The 18,816-nt window shown below is 25.7% G+C and overlaps 3 protein-coding genes and 1 long non-coding RNA gene across 6 annotated transcripts; 3 read left to right on the plus strand and 1 right to left on the minus strand.

The window, feature by feature from the left end:
• Window positions 1-3,610: 3,610 nt before the first annotated feature.
• On the plus strand, window positions 3,611-5,251 carry LOC126907643 (jerky protein homolog-like). Its single transcript, XM_050689116.1, has 2 exons — window positions 3,611-3,700; window positions 3,812-5,251. Exons 1-2 carry the CDS (start codon window positions 3,611-3,613, stop codon window positions 5,249-5,251), a joined length of 1,530 nt encoding a protein of 509 aa, XP_050545073.1.
• A 756-nt stretch (window positions 5,252-6,007) lies between these two features.
• LOC126896526 (uncharacterized) lies at window positions 6,008-18,203 on the minus strand. Of its 2 annotated transcripts, XM_050669421.1 has the most exons (3): window positions 18,137-18,203; window positions 10,121-10,349; window positions 6,008-7,054 (listed from the first exon to the last, which is right to left on the minus strand). In XM_050669421.1, exons 2-3 carry the CDS (start codon window positions 10,219-10,221, stop codon window positions 6,379-6,381), a joined length of 777 nt encoding a protein of 258 aa, XP_050525378.1. In that variant the 5' UTR covers window positions 10,222-10,349; window positions 18,137-18,203; the 3' UTR covers window positions 6,008-6,378. The 2 variants fall into 2 exon arrangements, 1 of the variants encoding a protein (XP_050525378.1); XR_007701862.1 differs by lacking the exons at window positions 6,008-7,054; window positions 18,137-18,203 and adding an exon at window positions 9,034-10,033 and having other exon boundaries at window positions 10,121-10,347.
• Window positions 8,047-8,865, plus strand: LOC126896554 (uncharacterized). Its single transcript, XR_007701867.1, has 3 exons — window positions 8,047-8,397; window positions 8,471-8,670; window positions 8,743-8,865. It is a non-coding gene; the product is annotated as an uncharacterized LOC126896554 (long non-coding RNA).
• LOC126896543 (uncharacterized) lies at window positions 13,854-16,880 on the plus strand. Of its 2 annotated transcripts, XM_050669444.1 has the most exons (6): window positions 13,854-13,985; window positions 14,072-14,249; window positions 14,322-14,417; window positions 14,476-14,643; window positions 14,733-14,819; window positions 15,098-15,227. In XM_050669444.1, exons 1-6 carry the CDS (start codon window positions 13,983-13,985, stop codon window positions 15,127-15,129), a joined length of 564 nt encoding a protein of 187 aa, XP_050525401.1. In that variant the 5' UTR covers window positions 13,854-13,982; the 3' UTR covers window positions 15,130-15,227. The 2 variants fall into 2 exon arrangements, with proteins under 2 accessions (XP_050525401.1, XP_050525402.1); XM_050669445.1 differs by lacking the exons at window positions 13,854-13,985; window positions 14,072-14,249; window positions 14,322-14,417 and adding exons at window positions 16,144-16,306; window positions 16,493-16,880 and having other exon boundaries at window positions 14,508-14,643; window positions 15,098-15,346.
• Window positions 18,204-18,816: the final 613 nt, after the last annotated feature.

The following is an 18,816-nucleotide window of genomic DNA, read 5'->3' on the forward strand; positions in this document are numbered from 1 at the left end:
TAGTCATTTGACGTATCGTTGAAAAAAATAAATAAAAAATTTGTTACTTATGAATAAATACACTGGACTACAAGAAACTTTAATCAGAAGCAAAAATTTACTTTTCTAAATCAACTTCTAGCGTTGTTTTCAAATCTGCAATTAGACTTTTTCTATCAGTTATACATTTTTATATTATACTAATTACAGATAAAATAATAATTAAAAGAGAAAATGATTTGATTTTTAATATGTTAAAAATAATCAGTCCAAATTTTCATTTTTAATCTATTTTTTTGGTTCTTTAAAGTTGATGAAAAGTTTTTGTGAAACTTTATTGTAAAAAAAAATGAAATATGTTGCCATAACTTTTAGTTCAATTGCAAGTTTGAAATTGACATCATTAAGTAGAAAATTTTATGAAAATTTAAAAAATTGTATTTTTAAGATTAATATGCAGTCAGGAAATTTTATAATTACTATTTATAGTAAATTTATCAGAGTAACTCAATATTTTTTTGCATTTTTATCGTAATAGATAACTTAAATAGAAATAATAGTAATCATTTCATAGTATCTTTTGGTGTTTAAGAAGATACTACAATTGAAATATGAACTGAATTAATTTTAATGTTTTACTTTAACTAGAATAACCAATAAATAGATACGAATTGTAGTAATTTGACGTATTGTTGAAAAAAGTAGGTCAAGTTAGAGCAGAGAAAATAAATGATAGTCACAAAAAAATATCTTCTCAGCTTTGCATCGAAGCGAAAACTTAAAATATAGTAAAATAATTTTAATACGAATAAGAAATTTCTTCTTGCAAGGGGTGACTAAAGTGATGGGATCCTTGATCTTTATTGAAGTTATTGAATCTAAATGAGATAAAAATCAAACGAGTTAAAAATTTAAACTAACTTAAAAAGAATTAAGAAAAAATGCAAAAAATTCATTGCCATACGCGGGTTGGAACCTCGCACCCCAAGCGTGTAAAACATAAGTTTTACCAACTCGGCAACCGTACGTTGCTTCTGTCGGTTCAAAAATTAGCTATTTAAGCTAGTTCAAATTTCAAAGTTATTTTTCTCGACTTAAAAGAAGCAAACAAATTTAAATAAGTTTAACTTTCTATGCTATATTAATTTTTTATTTATATAATATTTATGAAAATCTGTACTCCCCTTGTCAGGTATTTTAAAATAAAATAAAATACAAAACCCAGAATTTTAGCACAAAAATAGCAAATTTTTGAATACGGTAGTCATTTTTACCATGAAGACAAATCCAGAGGTCACATTTTTTTTTTTAAATTAAAGTATATTATATAAGCTTTAATTTAAGATATATATAAAAGTGTCAGTATTTCCGGAATACTTTCAAAAATTAAATTGAAAATGTCTTAGTTTCAATAAGCATGTTTAAAGTTTTGACCCTCCATTGTATAAAGGGGTATGATCTGATTTACAAAAAAAGTGTGTCAGATGAAAGTGGATTATAAAAAACCCAGCACAGTGGGGTGGCGGCACAGTGGGGTCGTGGCATAGTTGGGTCCAGTATAGATGATATCTGACAGTGATTAAAATCACTATCATAAAAAACGCTTCGATGTAAATCTGTAGATAGTGTTTAATTAAAAAAAAAATTTGTTAAAATAGCATATTTTTGAATATGGTAGCCATTTGCGCATAGAAGATAGGTCGTCGGGACTAATTTTATTTTTTCATTTTATAGTACATTAAATAAGCTTTAATTTGATATATGTTTAAAGGACGCAGTATTTCCGAAACATTTTCAAAAATTAAGTTGAAAAAGTTAATTTTTGTAAAAAAGGTGCTATTTTAAATCCCCCCCAATGAGCAGGTTAATAAAAAATAATAATGTTGATCTATATATTTCTCCAAAAGTTATAGCAATATAAATTTAATAATATAACATATAAAATCTAGAATTTTTTCACGGAAATCGTACGTTCTTCTTTAACTTTGATGTCCGTTTTCAGCACGAAGACAAGTCCAGAGGTCAAATTTTTTTTTTTCAAAATAAATCATATTACATAAGCTTTAATTTAATATATAAAGTATTTATCATTAAAGAATAAAGTTGATTCATGCATTTTTTATAAAGTNTCATTAAAGAATAAAGTTGATTCATGCATTTTTTAAAAAGTTATAGCAACATAATGTTAAAAAATGTAAAATATAATATCAAGAATTTTTTCACAAAAATAGCATATTTTTGCATACGGTAGTCATTTTCACTATGAAGACAAGTCCAGAAGTCAAATTTTTTTTTTTCAAATTAAAGTATATTACATTAGCTTTAATTTAAGGTATATATAAAAGTGTCAGTCTTTCCGGAACATTTTCAAAAGTTAAGTTGAAAAAGTTAATTTTTTGTAAAAAAGCTACCATTTTGAAACCCTTCCTGTGGGTTGTTAAAGGGTCAAATGTTCACAAAAATATATAAAATGATAGGTAAATATCTAAAGTATCTATAAAAAAAAAAATTATATTGATTCGATAATTTTTAAAAAAGTTATGGCAATTTTAAGTAAAAAAAATTGAAAAAATATCGAAAATTAGCGATTTTTAAATTTGTAATTTTTTGGGGGATTTCCCCCGTTTACGGGGAACGAGGGAATTTTTTTCAATTTTTGAGGGTAATGTCTTCGACTAGATACGATTTGTGATCTTTTGACATATTGCTCATCAAAATCGGTCCAGCGAGAGCTGAGATTGAGCATTCACAGACACAAAAAAAAAAATAAAAAAACACATCATAGTAAAATTAATACCTTCTCAGCTTCGCATCGAAGCTAAAAAAAAATCAACTAAAAATATTAACTGGATCAAAAGTTATTTAAGTTGTCAGTGAGTGGTGGGCCACTCTGTATAGTTATAAGAATTTTGATTTAATAATTTCACTTTTATATTCAGCGCTCCTAGTAGTGTAATGTAGTAACAAATATTTGGTTACCTAGTTGTTACTGCTTTTTTAATTTGATAAGAAATTGCTGGCTAGAAATTGCTCACTTCACGCACGTAAAAATGGGCAGTATACTCTCGGCATGCTTTCAGTGTCTCGTCAGTATACTCCCAGGGCTCATTCTTCATTGATCCAGGCGTGCTCCCAGTATTGACGCAACTCATTAATCTCGATTGTTTAATTCATGTGTAAGAAGTGAACAGACACGTTCAGATTTATTTAAAGTAAACAAAACGACTTAATTCATTCTCTAGACATCCTCCGGAAACATCAAAGTAGATACTAATTAATTAAATTAATAAGGTTTAAAAATTTTACATTTTTTTTAAGTATATGGTTAACATAGGAACAAAGAAAGATTGAGTAATCATTAAAAAAATCACTCTGTCTTTATACAGTAGAATCTCGGTAATCCGGCCGTTCGATAATCCGGTACGTCCAGTAATCCGGCTCTTTAAACCTGTATGTATTTATTTATAAATTTACTATCGTAAGCCATAAACTCTTAGATAAAACTAAGTAATAACAGATTAAATCCTGATAAACCTATTCGATATTTTATTTTTATTCAGTTAACGTTGAAGTGTTGTGCGTGTTCATTGTGTATCGGTTTGATATTGTGTTGTATCACTTACGTATTAACATGTCGCAACAACAAAAACGAAAACATACTACTTTAACCTTGGTCGAGAAACTAGAAATTTTAAATAAATTAGAAAATGGTGACAAATTAGTAAACCTTGCGAACGAATTTGGAGTAGGCCGTGCTACAATACACGATATAAGAAAAAATAGCGAAAAAATAAAATCTTTTTTCAAAAATAACGAAAGTTTGAAAATAAAGCGCAAAACATTAAAAACTGGCGAGTTTCCTGAAGTTGAAGATGCCTTGTATTTATGGTTTTTGCAAGAACGTAATCGACACACACCTATTTCCGGCGAAATTTTGAAAGAGAAAGCCAAGTATTTTTACAAAAGAATCGCACACAAAGATCAAAAAGATGATTTTCAAGCTAGTGACGGTTGGCTAGATAAATTTAAAAATCGTTTTGGTCTGAGATTATTGTGTATGGCGGGAGAAAAACTGTCGTGTGATGTTAACAGTGTTGAACCGTACAAAGAAAAATTTCAAAAAGTTATTCAAGAATTATCATTAACGCCCGATCAAGTTTACAACGCAGATGAAAGTGGTTTGTTTTGGCGTCTTTTACCGAAAAAAACATTTGTTCACCGTGAAGAATCGAATGCTCCAGGACGAAAAATAGCCAAAGACAGGATAACTTTTATGCCTTGTTCAAATGCAAGTGGCACTCATAAATTAAACTTATTAGTTATTGGTAAGGCAAAAAATCCTAGAGCTTTTAAAAATGTAAAAATTCCTGTTGATTACAAAAATCAAAGCAAAGCATGGATGACCAAGTCTGTTTTCGCCGAATGGTTTCATGAAACATTTGTACCTGCAGTGGAAAAATTTAATAAAAAACAAAACTTATCTAAAAATGCCTTGCTTATCGTAGACAACTGCCCTGGCCATCCTATTGACGATTTAAATCACAGATTTATCCGTGTAATGTTTCTTCCACCTAATGTTACACCAATTCTGCAACCAATGGATCAGAATGTCATTCAGACAGTTAAAATGCACTATAAGAAGAGTCTGTTGTACAAAGTTTTGTCTACAGATGACTGTGTGATGAAATCTTTAAAAGAAATTAATTTAAAGGATGTAGTATTTTCTCTTGCGAATGCTTGGTCAAATGTAAGTAAAAAGGTGATTGTTTGTTCATGGAAAAATTTATGGCCAAACATGTGTTTATTTGAACAATACAAAAAGAAAACTGCTCTCAACCTAAAAGATGATGAAGAAAATTTTAGTACTGAGTTAAATGAATTACAAGTTTCGATTGCAGAAAAACTCATGGACAATGAGGAACAAAACCAACTAAAAACAGACGATATAAGGCGATGGATCGACGGCGAAGAAGAAGAAAATAACCAGTTCTTGACAGATGATGATATAGTCGAGGAAGTGATGGCCGAAGAAAAGGATAATGATGGGAATTATGACGACAAAGAAGGAGAATTAGCTGTTCAAACCATAACTCACTCCACTGCAATAGATTCCTTTACTACGTCTATTACATGGGCAGAAGAGAACGGAGTAGATGCACGTGATATTCTGGTGCTTAAGCGACTTCAAGAAGAAGTATTAAAGGCATCATTTCAAACAAAAAAACAAAAAAAAATTGATGACTTTTTAAAACCGGTCCAGTCAAAATATTAACTGACACAACATATTGTATGTATGTATTATGTATGTATTTATATTTGTATTGTAAATATTGTATAATAAAATACAATAAGACTATTAATTTTTTAATATGAGTAAAAATGTAAAATTCAATTAGTAAAAATGCGTTTTTTGTGAACTCCCCATTAATCCGGCGTTTTCGTTAATCCGGCAGTAGCGTGGTCTGATATGTGTCGGATTACCGAGATTCTACTGTATTACCTTTTCACTATTCTTATAAACCCTCGAACCCAACCCAACCCGAGAAACTTTTATTATTAAAATAAATAGTAACTCCTTTTTCCACTAGTATATACCAAAGAAATAATTTTATTATATTTCTTTTATTTTTGAGTTGCTATAATCTACATCGTTAGAGCATGCTACTAATGCAGAAATAATTGAAATCAGAGCATTTTTAAAAAATTGTGTATACAGAGTGATTCAAATGAAAAATATAAAAATTCCATATAGCATGCGCGCATCTGTACGACCGCCTAATATTATTTTGGAGCAGCACATCATTTTACTATTGATTGTTATGCTGTGCGTTACATATTATTTTTATTGATAAAAGCGATAAAGCTCTTATGATATAAAACAAAATGAATATGTAATTATAATAAATTATCATAAGATTATAATATGATATTATTTCAAATGCTCTAAAATGCACGATAACAGTATTATTATCATGTAATAAAAAATAATAATTTTTGACATAATACTTATTATATAAATATATTTTTCTTATGACCATCAAAAATCAGATATAAGTATAAAATAAAAATCAATCGAAAGAATTTTGATAATATTCATTTTATTATATATTTGTGTAATAGAAATTAAGTGTAATTTTGTTTAACATTTTTAATATTTTTTAAGTTAAATGACATTTAAATATTTTATTTATGAAATATTTAATCATAATAAATATTCCTTCAACTTACAACTTCCATCCATGGACATTAAAACATAGTAGCGGTGGTTAGTGGAAGGGTGAATCTCCCACTACTCTAAATTCTTAATGTTGTCTGAACCTCTAACCCCATTTCAAAATGTCTAAATACACCATTGGATTAATTAATATTATCTTTAAATATTTCATTTTATTAGAATACTTAAATAACTTGGTTAATATTAACCAAATTAAAGGTATACATATTTATAGTTTCATTTATTGTATTGTTAATTTTCTCACAAATAAAATAAAAATAACTTAGACATGAATTATCTGTTTGATTTTTTTCATCTTGCATATAAAATTCAAAATATAAACCAGTTTTATTGGGTAAATATTTATTATTAATTGAACAAAAGGTTGTTGCACTTGAACAGATATTATGAAATAATTTTTTTAACAGTTCAATGAACTCGTCCAGATTATCATAATTTGGGTGAAATGTATCCTGAATATTTGAAAGTTGTTTAACTAATGTTAACTTGATGTAATTATCTATGTCCATATCGTGAAGTTTTTTCAGGACATTTTTCATTGTAAGTATTAGGAAATTAAAATGACTAATTGATCTTTCTATAAAATGTATTACATTGAGCTTTTTTTTTATATCAATTGTCAACGGTCCTTGATTTGGCATCATAAACATTTTAATAAAATCAGAGAATAGGAACCGAAATAAGATTAAGATCACTTTTAATTTTTCTATGTACTTACATTTGACCATATTGATAACTAACTCTAATATATATTTATAGTTAGCTTTAATGGCTGAATAATAATTACATTTAGTAGAGTTGCCCATCATTTCGTTTTCAACATTGACCGTATTTTCAATACTAAAAAGATATTCAAATAAGTTGACTACTGTATAATTATGTTCTTTTAAATTGCAAGCCGCAACAGTGAGGTTATAAAATGTAATCCATGAATCAGTAAACGATAATATATCACTGAGTTTAATGATGAGTTCATCTTTATTTATTGACTGCTTTGATTCTCCTGAACAATTATTTTCCCGAAAATATAATAATATTGAAAGTATTCCAAGTAAAATATTTGAATAATCCATGTATGAATATTATTATAAGTACAATATTTCCTAGTGCTTTTTAGAATTAAACATATATGAAAACTAAAAAAAATTCACTAATAATGGTTGCATTTTATTTTAAAGAAATTTAAAAGGAAGAATAAGCTTATATAAATATTTTTAGAAATGACTGAATTTTTTTTATTTACAAAAACTATACATATATAGGATTAAAATATACGAGTAAATAAATTTTAATAATGAATTTTATTTCCAACAATCTAAAAATGAATATTTTATAGTTAACTTATTTTGACTTTTTATTAATTTTAGCGCTGTAATATTATAACATAATTTTTGTCCCTTTAATACTCTTATAAATCAAATGTAAACCAATAATTAAGTTATTTATTATTTTAAAATTAATTTTTTTGTAAAATATAAATATGAAATAATCAAACAATTATCATCTACCTAATATTTAAGAGGACGCCATACAGAGAATGAAAAACGGTTTTAAACATGTTTTGCGCGGGATTACTTTATTTGATTCGTATTGATGCTAGAATCCCAAATTTTTTATCAAATTATAGAGGACAAAATTATCTGTGATCTATCGTTTTCATTTTTTTGTTAACATAATTTCTAGTACTTTATATTTACTATTAAACATTCCTATTTTTTTGGTTTTTTAAATGTTTAATAAATAGCTTCAGAGTTGCGCTATCAAAATTATAAAAACGCTAGATCACAGATAATTTTCTCCTTTATAATTTGATAAAAAATTTAGGACTAGTATCGATATAGATCAAATAAAGTAGTCCCGCGCAAAACAGTTTTTATGCAAAATAATGAATTTTTTGTCTATCGACATGTGTCGGTCCCTAGTGGCATTTATAACGTGACGAATTTTTTGTTGAATGACGGTAACCGATTACCCTCACCCATCAACTACTACCTTGCCAGTGATAAAAACCAGTTTTTTATACTTTGTTATCGACGCACCGGGATACCATTTAGCAGTCGCTTATCTAAATTTGTAAAATAATTATTATTATTGACGGGTGATGAGACTTAAATTTTAACTTTACTGTGTTCATTTTTACATGTAAATAATAATGCAAATATAATGAAAATATCAATTGATCGGTAATCTGTCAGAAATTTACGTGGAGTTTTATTTTGTAACATTAGAAAACATTCTTGTTAATTTAATTTTTAGTTACAATATTGCAAGTTTGAAAGTGCTAAATTAAAGTTAAAAGAAGACCATGTGTACTTTTATCAAGTAATGGGACAATTACACTCTACAAGTTGAGAGAAATGTTTTTATGTAATTTATACTAACAAATGGATAAATATAGAGGAGATATACTACAATCAAACATTTTGGGACGAAAAAATGTCAAACCAAATTAGAATGTAAACCAATCAATTAATAATATATATTGTTAAAAATATAAGTAAAAAGTCACTAATATTTTACTTTCATAGGTTTTACATGGAGTATTTACTCCCAAAGATTGTAGATCCTCGTTCCCAAAGATTTTGCTCAAATCGGATATAAAAGAACCAAAAAAAATATCAAAAAACACAAGAAAAAATTAATATATATAAAATAATTAAAAATTTGTTTGATTAATTTTTTTTCTTCTTCTTCCTTCGACTCTATACTAACTATTTTCATGGTAAAACCACACTGCACTAAAATCTAACAGATGACTGTAAATTAAAGGTGATTGTGTCATGGATAGTGACACTGCATTAAAAGATAAAAAAACTTTAATCTCTATTCTCGGTCGAAAAGAATCGATTTACAATCAGTAAAAATTTAAATAATTAGTTACCCAACAATTTCAGTAATATCCAATGTTTTAAACTTAACTAAGTACTAACTACATACATATTACTAGATATTATCATTGTATATTTCACATAACACAATAAATTATATAGAATTATCTTTAAAATCAATTTTTTCATAGTTGTGAATAAATTATTAACTACAAATGTGATACTCGCAACACTTTAACGTTTAATAAGCGGTAGCATTTAAAATAATATCATATTATAATCTTATGATATTTTATTCATATATTATATATTATTCATTTTGTTTTATATTATGAGAGCTTTATCGCCTTTATCAATGAAAATAATATGTAACGCACAGCTTAACAGTCTATAGTAGAATAATGTGTGCTCCAAAATAATATTAGGCGGTCGTACAGATGCGCGCATGCTATATGGAATGATAGACAGAGGGTGATTGATGAGTTCGGTTGTAAAGCATCTAAATGCGCATTCTCTCGGTTATATCGTTGTTTCGTTTCCCTGTATGGCGTTCTCTTAACTACATTTTTAACGCAAATAATTTTATTTAAATCTGTACCTTTTTAAAATAAAATTATACAAGAAAAATTATAAGTAACATATTAATATTTAACATGTAATGTGTAAAGAAACATAACATTATTTAATATTAATTTTAAATATTATCAAATTAATATTTTTCCCGGAAAAATCTTCAATAAGTTTGTCTGTATTCAAAGTATTTACCAATATATGTTCGATTGATAAAATAGCCAAATCATATATTCGATCTTGTCCAATTGTCGATCTTAAAGAGTTTTTAATAAGTTTTAACTTACTGAATGATCTTTGACACGTCGCCACAGTTATTGGCAAAGTCAAAAATATGCGTAAGGCTATTTCTACGTTTGGATACTCAGCACATAAAAAATATTTTGTAATTAATTGAAGTAGGTCTAAAGGTTCTACAACCCTTAAATCAGATAAAAGAGATAATGTTTGAAACTTAAAATCTTTTATTTCAAAAATAAAATCGAAAGTATTTAGATAAACTTCATACTTGAGGGATAGATCAATTGCACATTTTTGTACATAGTCCAATAAGTTATCCATCATGCTACTACCATACAAAAATTGAAAATCTTCAGCAATTTCAGACATTTTTCAAATCAGTTTTTTAGTTCAGTAAGAATTCGGTCATAAACTTTACTTATATCTTTCTTGAATTCACTTTGTTGAGATAATACTTTCATATCGTTTCAAAAATTTGAAACTTTAAACGTTTATATCTAATGAACAAATAAAGTTATATTAAAAATTCAAATGTCATTTAATATTAAATTAAAAACTCGAACATTTTATTAAATTCAAAATATGTGTTCCCATTTAAAAAAACAAAGTTGACACCCTTACAAGACATAAGTGATGAACTTAAAAAGTATTACCCCACACAGCAAAAAAAAATTTTAATATGATAGAAATATTATGCATTGATTACTTGGAAAATATTAGAAAATAAATTTTATAACAAAATTCCTGTAATGTTACTTTTCTATCTTAGTTCTTTAATATTATACGTTGATTCTACTTAAAATATTTATTTTTGAAAACCGCGTCAATATTTATGTAATACTATTTTATTAAAATTCACTCAATTTGATTTTAAAATATTTCGATAAAATTATATGTTAATTTTACTTTTAATATATATTTTTTAATGTCTTGTCAACATTTATGTAATACTATTTTGTTATTATTAATTCAATTTGATTTTAAAATATTAGCGTAAATTTATAATTAAAATTTTTTAAATTTTAGTTATAATTATTTAATATCTCAGCATTTTAAATAAACATTTTCACCTGTTAACATCTGATTTTATGATAATACCAAAATAAGTTGGTATTATCTACTATAAATACAAATATTTGCCAATATTGACAATATAAATTTATATTGCCGAAAAAATATTTAAAATAAAAACATTGTTTTGAAATATTTGAATGCTTGTTGATTAACAAGCACTATACCTCTCAAAGGTTATAGCAAGAGCACAATTCAATTAATTGTATTTAAGTTTTGAAGAAGTGCAATTTTGATAATTTTCCAGGGACACAACTTAAGTTGTGGTTCTGGAAAATTAATTAATACAATTCAATACATCATAATGATGTAATTTTTTGTCATGACAAGATGTTTCCCAAGAAATTCGGGCAATAAAGCTACCAGGTTTTCCACATTGTGTTGATAAATCTACAGTTAAATAATTATATAATTAACGCTTGATATTAATAAACGAGTGTAAATTTCATTCATGTAATTATATTAGATATACCTAGCCTTCATAAATTGTAGAATAAAAAAATATATTTGTTGTTCTACGATCGTGTTTCGACTTGTTTAGAAATATATATTTGATAACATGTTATCAAATATATAATTTCAGGTAGCTGCAGCTACTCGAAATTATCTTGTTGTAAAAGAAGACGACCACGGTTATATATTTACTGTCTGGCTTTTTAAACAGAGGTCTATTTAACCGTGATGAAAACAAAATAAAGCACGTGAGCGTATGTCGGTTATCAAGCGTTGCCATTGTTTATTTATAGTTGATCGTCTATTTCTTTCTATTGTCCAATTTCGAATCTGCTAGTGGAACGTTTTGTTTATATTTTTTGTCAAACGCATGGTGAACTGTTTTGTACAATTGTACGTGGTTTTGGTTATTGTCTTAGAAACGGAAAACTTATATTTTTTGTATTATTAGTGAGTTTTATTGTATATAGTATATTTATAATTATTAAATTGATTGTATAATTATTATTTATGATAAATTAAATTAGATTACTAGTAGTTATCCAAATCTGTATAAATATAATATAATATAATTTATATTATGTCCATCTTAGTAAAGAGTAGTCGTTCTAAAAGAAGAAAAATAAAAAATAGTCTTGATAATAATAATTTATGCCAAGACGAATCGAGTTAAAATTCCACTAATTATCCTGATTTAACTCAGAAAGAAAGAAAGTGATGATTTTTTGTTAGATTTTGTCAATGAAGCTGTGCATTTAACCAATAATGGATTAAACATCAATAATAAACATTTTATTATTAAATTTGATCTCTTTTGCTTTGATGCACCTGCTAAAAGTTTTATTTTAAATATTAAAAGCCATAGTGATTTCAATTTGTGTACTCGTTGTTTAATTGAAGGTGATTATTTAAAAAATCGTGTGTGTTTTCCATATAGTACCACCAAATCAACACTAAGAAATGATTATAAATGTCGAAATTTGTACACAAAGAATTTCATACATCTTCTCCATCCATTTTAACTGAAATCTCCAATATTGATATAACTCGGTCCTTTATATGCATCTTACTAATTTAGGAGTAATGCGTAAATTAATTTTATTTTGGGTTTTGAATGGCCCATCAACTGTACGATTACCAGCAAGAAATATTAATGTAATTACTTCACGATTGTTGCTTTTAAAAAAATATGTACCTGTAGAGTTTCCTAGAAAGCCTCGAGAAATTCAAGGTATTTTACAGTGGAAAGCTACTGAACTACGTTTTTTTTAATTTATGCTGGACCTTTTGTTTTAAAAAATATAATTTCAGAGGATTGCTATTTTAATTTTATGTCACTTAATGTTGCCATGATAATTTTGCTAAGTCCAAATAAAAAAGACCACACAGAATATGCTCAAGAACTCTTGAACTATTTTGTTAAATCATTTGATAAAATTTATGGTAACTTCAATTTGTTTCATAATGTTCATGGAATTTTACATTTGACTGATGATTATAACAATTTTGGGCCTCTTAATGAATGCAGCTGTTATCCATTCGAATATTTTATGAAAGAATTTAAACCAGTACTCAAAAAATGTGAAAAACCATTGCAGCAATTTATCTGTAGATATGAAAAGCAATGGAATAATGTAAAGAAAAATTTAGGTAGTCCTAATTCAGGTGATAAATTTTATAGAAAAAAATTACATTGCCAAGGTCCCATAATTAATGATGTTATTGGTCCCCAATATCATCAGATATATTGCAGTAGTTTTAAGCTTAATTCACTAGAGAGATAGTTATGTATTAACCAACTGCTCAAAAATTATTAAATGTTTAAATTTTGCGTGTCAAAAGGTTAGTAATAAATTAATCTCTGTCATTGTCGGTAAATATTTTATTGATATAAGTCCAGCTTACTCTGAACCTCTTTTGTCTACTCTACTGGATATTTATAGAATAAATAATATTTCTGAAAATTATATTGTAGTTGAAGAAAATAAAATAAAATGTAAAATGATGGTAATTACTGTAGCTGACAAAACAATTGCTATTCCAGTAATTCATACAATCATGTAATTATGTTGTATGTGTTTTAGGCTATCCCTAATGTACACCACAATGGACTTTTATATAATGTGAATAAATTATTTAAATTAATGTATTATATTTATTTTGTTTTTTCAGGTTTAATAATTTTTTATTTACTACACATTTATTTATATTAATATATATAATTGTGTATTATTTATATGATGTAAATTAAAGCAATCAAAAATATTTTTCTAAGTATATAATGATTATTTTATACATAAAATAATCATTATATTATAGGATTTTATTATCAGATGATGATTAATAATCAGTTAGTGTATATAATTTATCATGTGTTATAAAGTTCATCTTAAAAATTATAGTTAACTAAATTATGTGTACAATCGTTCGTTTCACACAAGATAACACTGTCGAAGCAGTTCCAAGTACTTGGCTCAACAAAGTTACAAATGAATGTGCTTGGCCTAATAAAACAATCAATTCTACAAAAGCAATACAAAATCGTACACTACCTAATAGTTCAGATTTTTACTATTTAAAGGCTAGACAAATTGGCTCTGCTACTTATGGTATAACAAAATTTCTAAGTTAAAAGGATAGTTTACTTAATTTTTTCTGCCGTAATATCTCTTTTCAATATAATAATTTTTTACAGACTTATGAACAAGCCAAAAGCAAAGAAAAAATAGCACAAGAATCTTCAGATTTATCAGAAATTGAAAATATGAAAGAAACGAGAAAAAACAGAGCTAGAAAAGAATTTTCTCCTTTTCCTAAAAAGGCTCAAGATAAATTAAAAATAAAATCTCACATTAAACCTCTTAAAGCGTTTAGTAAATCCAATCAAATATTATAAATTGTTAAAACAAAAATATTGAACACATGTTTATTTATCATTTTAACAGAGAACATGGTTGTTGCTGAAAATTATAGTAATCATATAGAATATAATCATGTTTCTGATGACGACAGTTTAAAAGACCCAGATTTTAAATTAAGAAGTAACATAATAAATTCTTATTACTACTTGTTATATTATATTTATTTATTTTTATTTAGGCCCTAGTCCTAACTCTACCTTGGAATCTATAAATTTTCCTACAGAAACAGAGCTCGTTACAGACAAGTTGAATTATAATTCAATAGCTCCTAATAAATATACATCATCAGAGAAAAATTTCCAACCATCTACACAGAAGAAAGTAAAAGTACCATCTGATAATGAAGGTAAAAATTATTTTGATAAATCTTGTCTTGCTACTATAAAATAAGGTTTTGTGTTGAATCTTTTTAAAAAATTGAAAAATTGATTGCAGGATCATTTTTTGTGGCCAATACAGATTATTCTTCTCTCATGCTGAGCTCTAACAGAAGTGGTTGTTCTAATGGATTATTTGATGCTGGTAAATATTAATTCTTAAAGTTAATCTATAGTTAATAACTATAATTATGAAACTAGTTAATTAAATTTGGAAATAAATATATTATCAAATTATATAGTTTTACTGCTGTAGTATATATATATATATATATGTTATAATGTAATTATTACAATAATATGTAATGAAAATAACATTACATATCAATATTATTTTAGGAGAAATCAGCTGAATAATTAAATTTTGATGACCTGTATATATAATAAAGTTAGCTAATAAATGATAAAATTTAAAATTTTCAGAAACATGTTGTTGCAGCTTTGACACATATTAAGTTTGATGTTAATTTATTGACTTCTACCCAACAAATAATTAGTGCTAATATTGAAGCTATTATGGCACATACAAATTATAGTAGAAATGATCTTTCAAGCAACTCAAATTATAATGATGTTGATGTCAATGACATATTTCCAATTAATACTCAGGAAGATCTTGAAACATTTGAATTTAAGCTCAAGATAAATGAAAATGACTTCAAATGCATACTTGTGAGTAAAATAACTTTTTATTGCTTAAGGTATTATGGATACATAATGCCTTTAGAATGACAAAATTCTATAACATAACTGGTAGTTCCATTTTAATACTTTCTCAGCTTATATTGTTGTATAATAGTTAATATTATTATTACACAACGACAAAAGATCATCTAAATAATTTTACTTAAATTAACAAACTGTTATTTATAATAGTGTTAAATAAAATTCTCATTAATTTACGAAAGCAATATTCAGTTGTTGTAAAATATAGGGTAATTCTGATATTTAATGAACCAAAAAGCAGATTTATTCCAAATTAATTATGATATTTATATATTTATTGGTTTCTTTTATTTGTCAATTATTATTTATTAAATATTTATTAATTTATAAATCATCAAGCATCTTATAATGTATAGCTTTTTTTTAAAAATTCTATTATTAACCAAATTTTGAGAAGGTACAAAATTACCATAACAAATGTTTATCTTTTCAGTGTTTGATAATGTTCCAAAAAACCAGACTTTTATAAACCTACTTCTTTAAATCAAATTAAAGCTAATACAATGTACTCTTAGATGAAAAAAAAATACAAAATCTTGATTTCTAGGTGCTGCTGTTCTATTGAGCATTAAAACCAAATATGGTTTCATGAAAGTTAGTTTAATTTGATTTATAAAATGAGAGATTATTATAAAAATCTAAAAATGCCTCAACTTCATTTTGCAAAATTCCTATTATGCTTTCTTTTTTTTTTTAATAAAATATTTCATATATTAACAAAAATAAAATTTTTGTTTTTCTAGATAAGAAAATTATTGTTCCTCACAACTGCCAAAAGTCTTGGAGAATCAGTGAGGCGTATTATGACAAAAATGTTTCATGATTCAGTATTAGTTTATTTTTCAACTTATGGTTTTAAAAAGAAACAAAGATTTACTGATTTACTATCATATCATTTGATAAAAGGTATTAATACAACTGATAAACATGTTATTAAAAGCTTTGTTTTAAAGCCTATTATAAAAGGAGCAATGCAACTAAAAAGTAGTCTTAAAGTTAAACTAAACTAAAGAGAGGAAAATAAATTATTATTTAATTGTTTTGTAATTATTCAAGTTTAACACATCTATCTATAAATCAATGACTTTTCAGATATAATAAGGACTAATGTCAAGTATGAAATGGTTCCTAAAAAAGAAATTGACTGTGAAATTAGTGTGTGGTTAGCTCATGCAAGTTTCCGAATAATAAATTGAGAAAAAAGATCAGCCAAATAATACTAAAAGATTTTTAAGTAGTTTTATATTCCATTCTTCACAAATTATAATTAGTGAAGTATAGAACATACATGAATGTGTAAATAATTGAATTATTTACATTATAAAGTAAAGAATTATGTTTCATTTTTAACAGTTTAAACCAACTTAAATTTTTTTTTTTTTAATTATGAATGTGTTGAGATTTTAATTTGAATTGTTTAAAATCAATTATTTTAATGTTGCTTTCTTAATGAATATGTTAAGATTATTCATTTTAACCGTTTAAGACCAATTATTATGTTTTTAAATTTATAAATATGTTGTACCTCATTATAATGAGATTGTTTTAAAACTTATACAGTTTAATGATTATTTTATATAAATACATAAATATAATTTTATATTGCTTATAGAAAAAATTTTTTTTTTTCAAATTGGTATCCTATTATAATAATACTACAATATTGCAAAAATGTTATATGACCATATAATATTACAGCAATTTGGGGGAAATATAATAATAACTTAATACTCATATAATTTTTTATATGTTAAATAATAAATGTTGATGTAATATTTTTATTTGTTCATTGATACAACATTATTTCGGTGGCCAAATAGCTATAGGGTAATGTATATTTCTGTAATCAAAATTAATAACCTATAAAAATTAAACTAATGTTATTATTATAAAATTAATTTTATAACAATATTACTTTAACATTAAATTGCTGTGTGGGACATAGTTAATAATTCAAGAATAATGTCTAACTAAAGATAACTAAAAAAAAAATATTTAAATTATATTTATTCTGTAAGTAATTGAGTGGGTTATGATAAAAATATCACTCTGTATAAAAAAAATTTTTATTGTTCACTATTAGATATAAACATTTAAAGATTCAAATTTTTTTGAGTTAATATACATGTATAATATATAAGGGATTACAAATACAAGTAACTAATTGGTTTTTTATGACGAAATTCACAGTTATATAGCCTTTATTATTAATGGTAATAAGACACATTGTTGTGAGTTCATAAATAAACACACTAACTGAATACAGAAATTATATTAATTAATAGTCATAATTGACAATAAACACTCCGTGACTGTGACAGCGATGTCATAAAAAACTAAAAAGTATAAAATAAATATAGTTAAAAAAAACTGAAAAACATATCGAACTAAATCTTTCAAAATAATTTTTAAAATAAGCTTGAAACAATAATGAACGAAAAATACTAGTATTATTGTGAAAAAAATCGTCGGGCGCTCAATATACGAAAAAAATGGCACAAAGCTCCCATGCTATTTTTCACAATATTATTATTTTTCGTTCATTATTGTATTAAGCTTATTTTTAACTTTTTAGTTCAATATGCTTTAAAAGCGTGTTTTTCAGTTTTTTTAAACTATATTTATTTACTTTCTTTTTTCGTTTATCAGAAATATTTGTTTTAATACCTTGATCATTAGTTAACACTTTTCCGTATTCAATTGACTTAAAATAGTACTCAGAAAAAAAAAACTTACATTATATTTATAGATTTATAGATGAGCATTGAGACGGCAGCGCGATAACGATAATATGTTCTATTAATTATATGCGTAGCTAATATATTTTACAGCCTGGTAATTCAACAAATTTTAGTAAGTAGAAAATATTATTATAAGTAATAAACTAAATACAGTTTTAGATCAATTAACCAAAGTATCAATAAATCTAAATGACATTGAAATACATATACATCTAAATCATAAAATGATAAAAATTCTGAAGTTTTGAAATTTTGTTCCAAGACGAGTTTAGGCAATTTTACAAGCTATTATTTGGTGTATAAATATTGCTGGACTCGTCTCGGTACTTTGTCAAAAGTAATAAATATAGTTAAAAAAAATGAAAAAACACGCTATTAAAGCACATCGAACTAAAAAGTTAAAAATAATTTTTTTAAAACGTATCATGCATGAGGTATAGCCGTGTTTTGTGGGCGGGCATGGGGGGGGAACATTATACACGAGGCATATACGGCGGCAGAGGCGTCGGCTGTAGGAATATATAAATGAATATTAACATATACGTATAAATATTAATATATATATATATTAGGGTGATCTAAAAAAAATTACATAAAAAATTTTGTCCTCCTACCATCTAAATTTGTTTTCTAGAGTTTAAAAATAGTTTCCACATTTATACTTATGAAAAAAAA

The sequence above is a fragment of the Daktulosphaira vitifoliae genome, unplaced genomic scaffold (assembly GCF_025091365.1).
Source record: "Daktulosphaira vitifoliae isolate Bord-2020 unplaced genomic scaffold, ASM2509136v1 Scaffold_1, whole genome shotgun sequence".
Lineage (NCBI taxonomy): Eukaryota > Metazoa > Arthropoda > Insecta > Hemiptera > Phylloxeridae > Daktulosphaira > Daktulosphaira vitifoliae.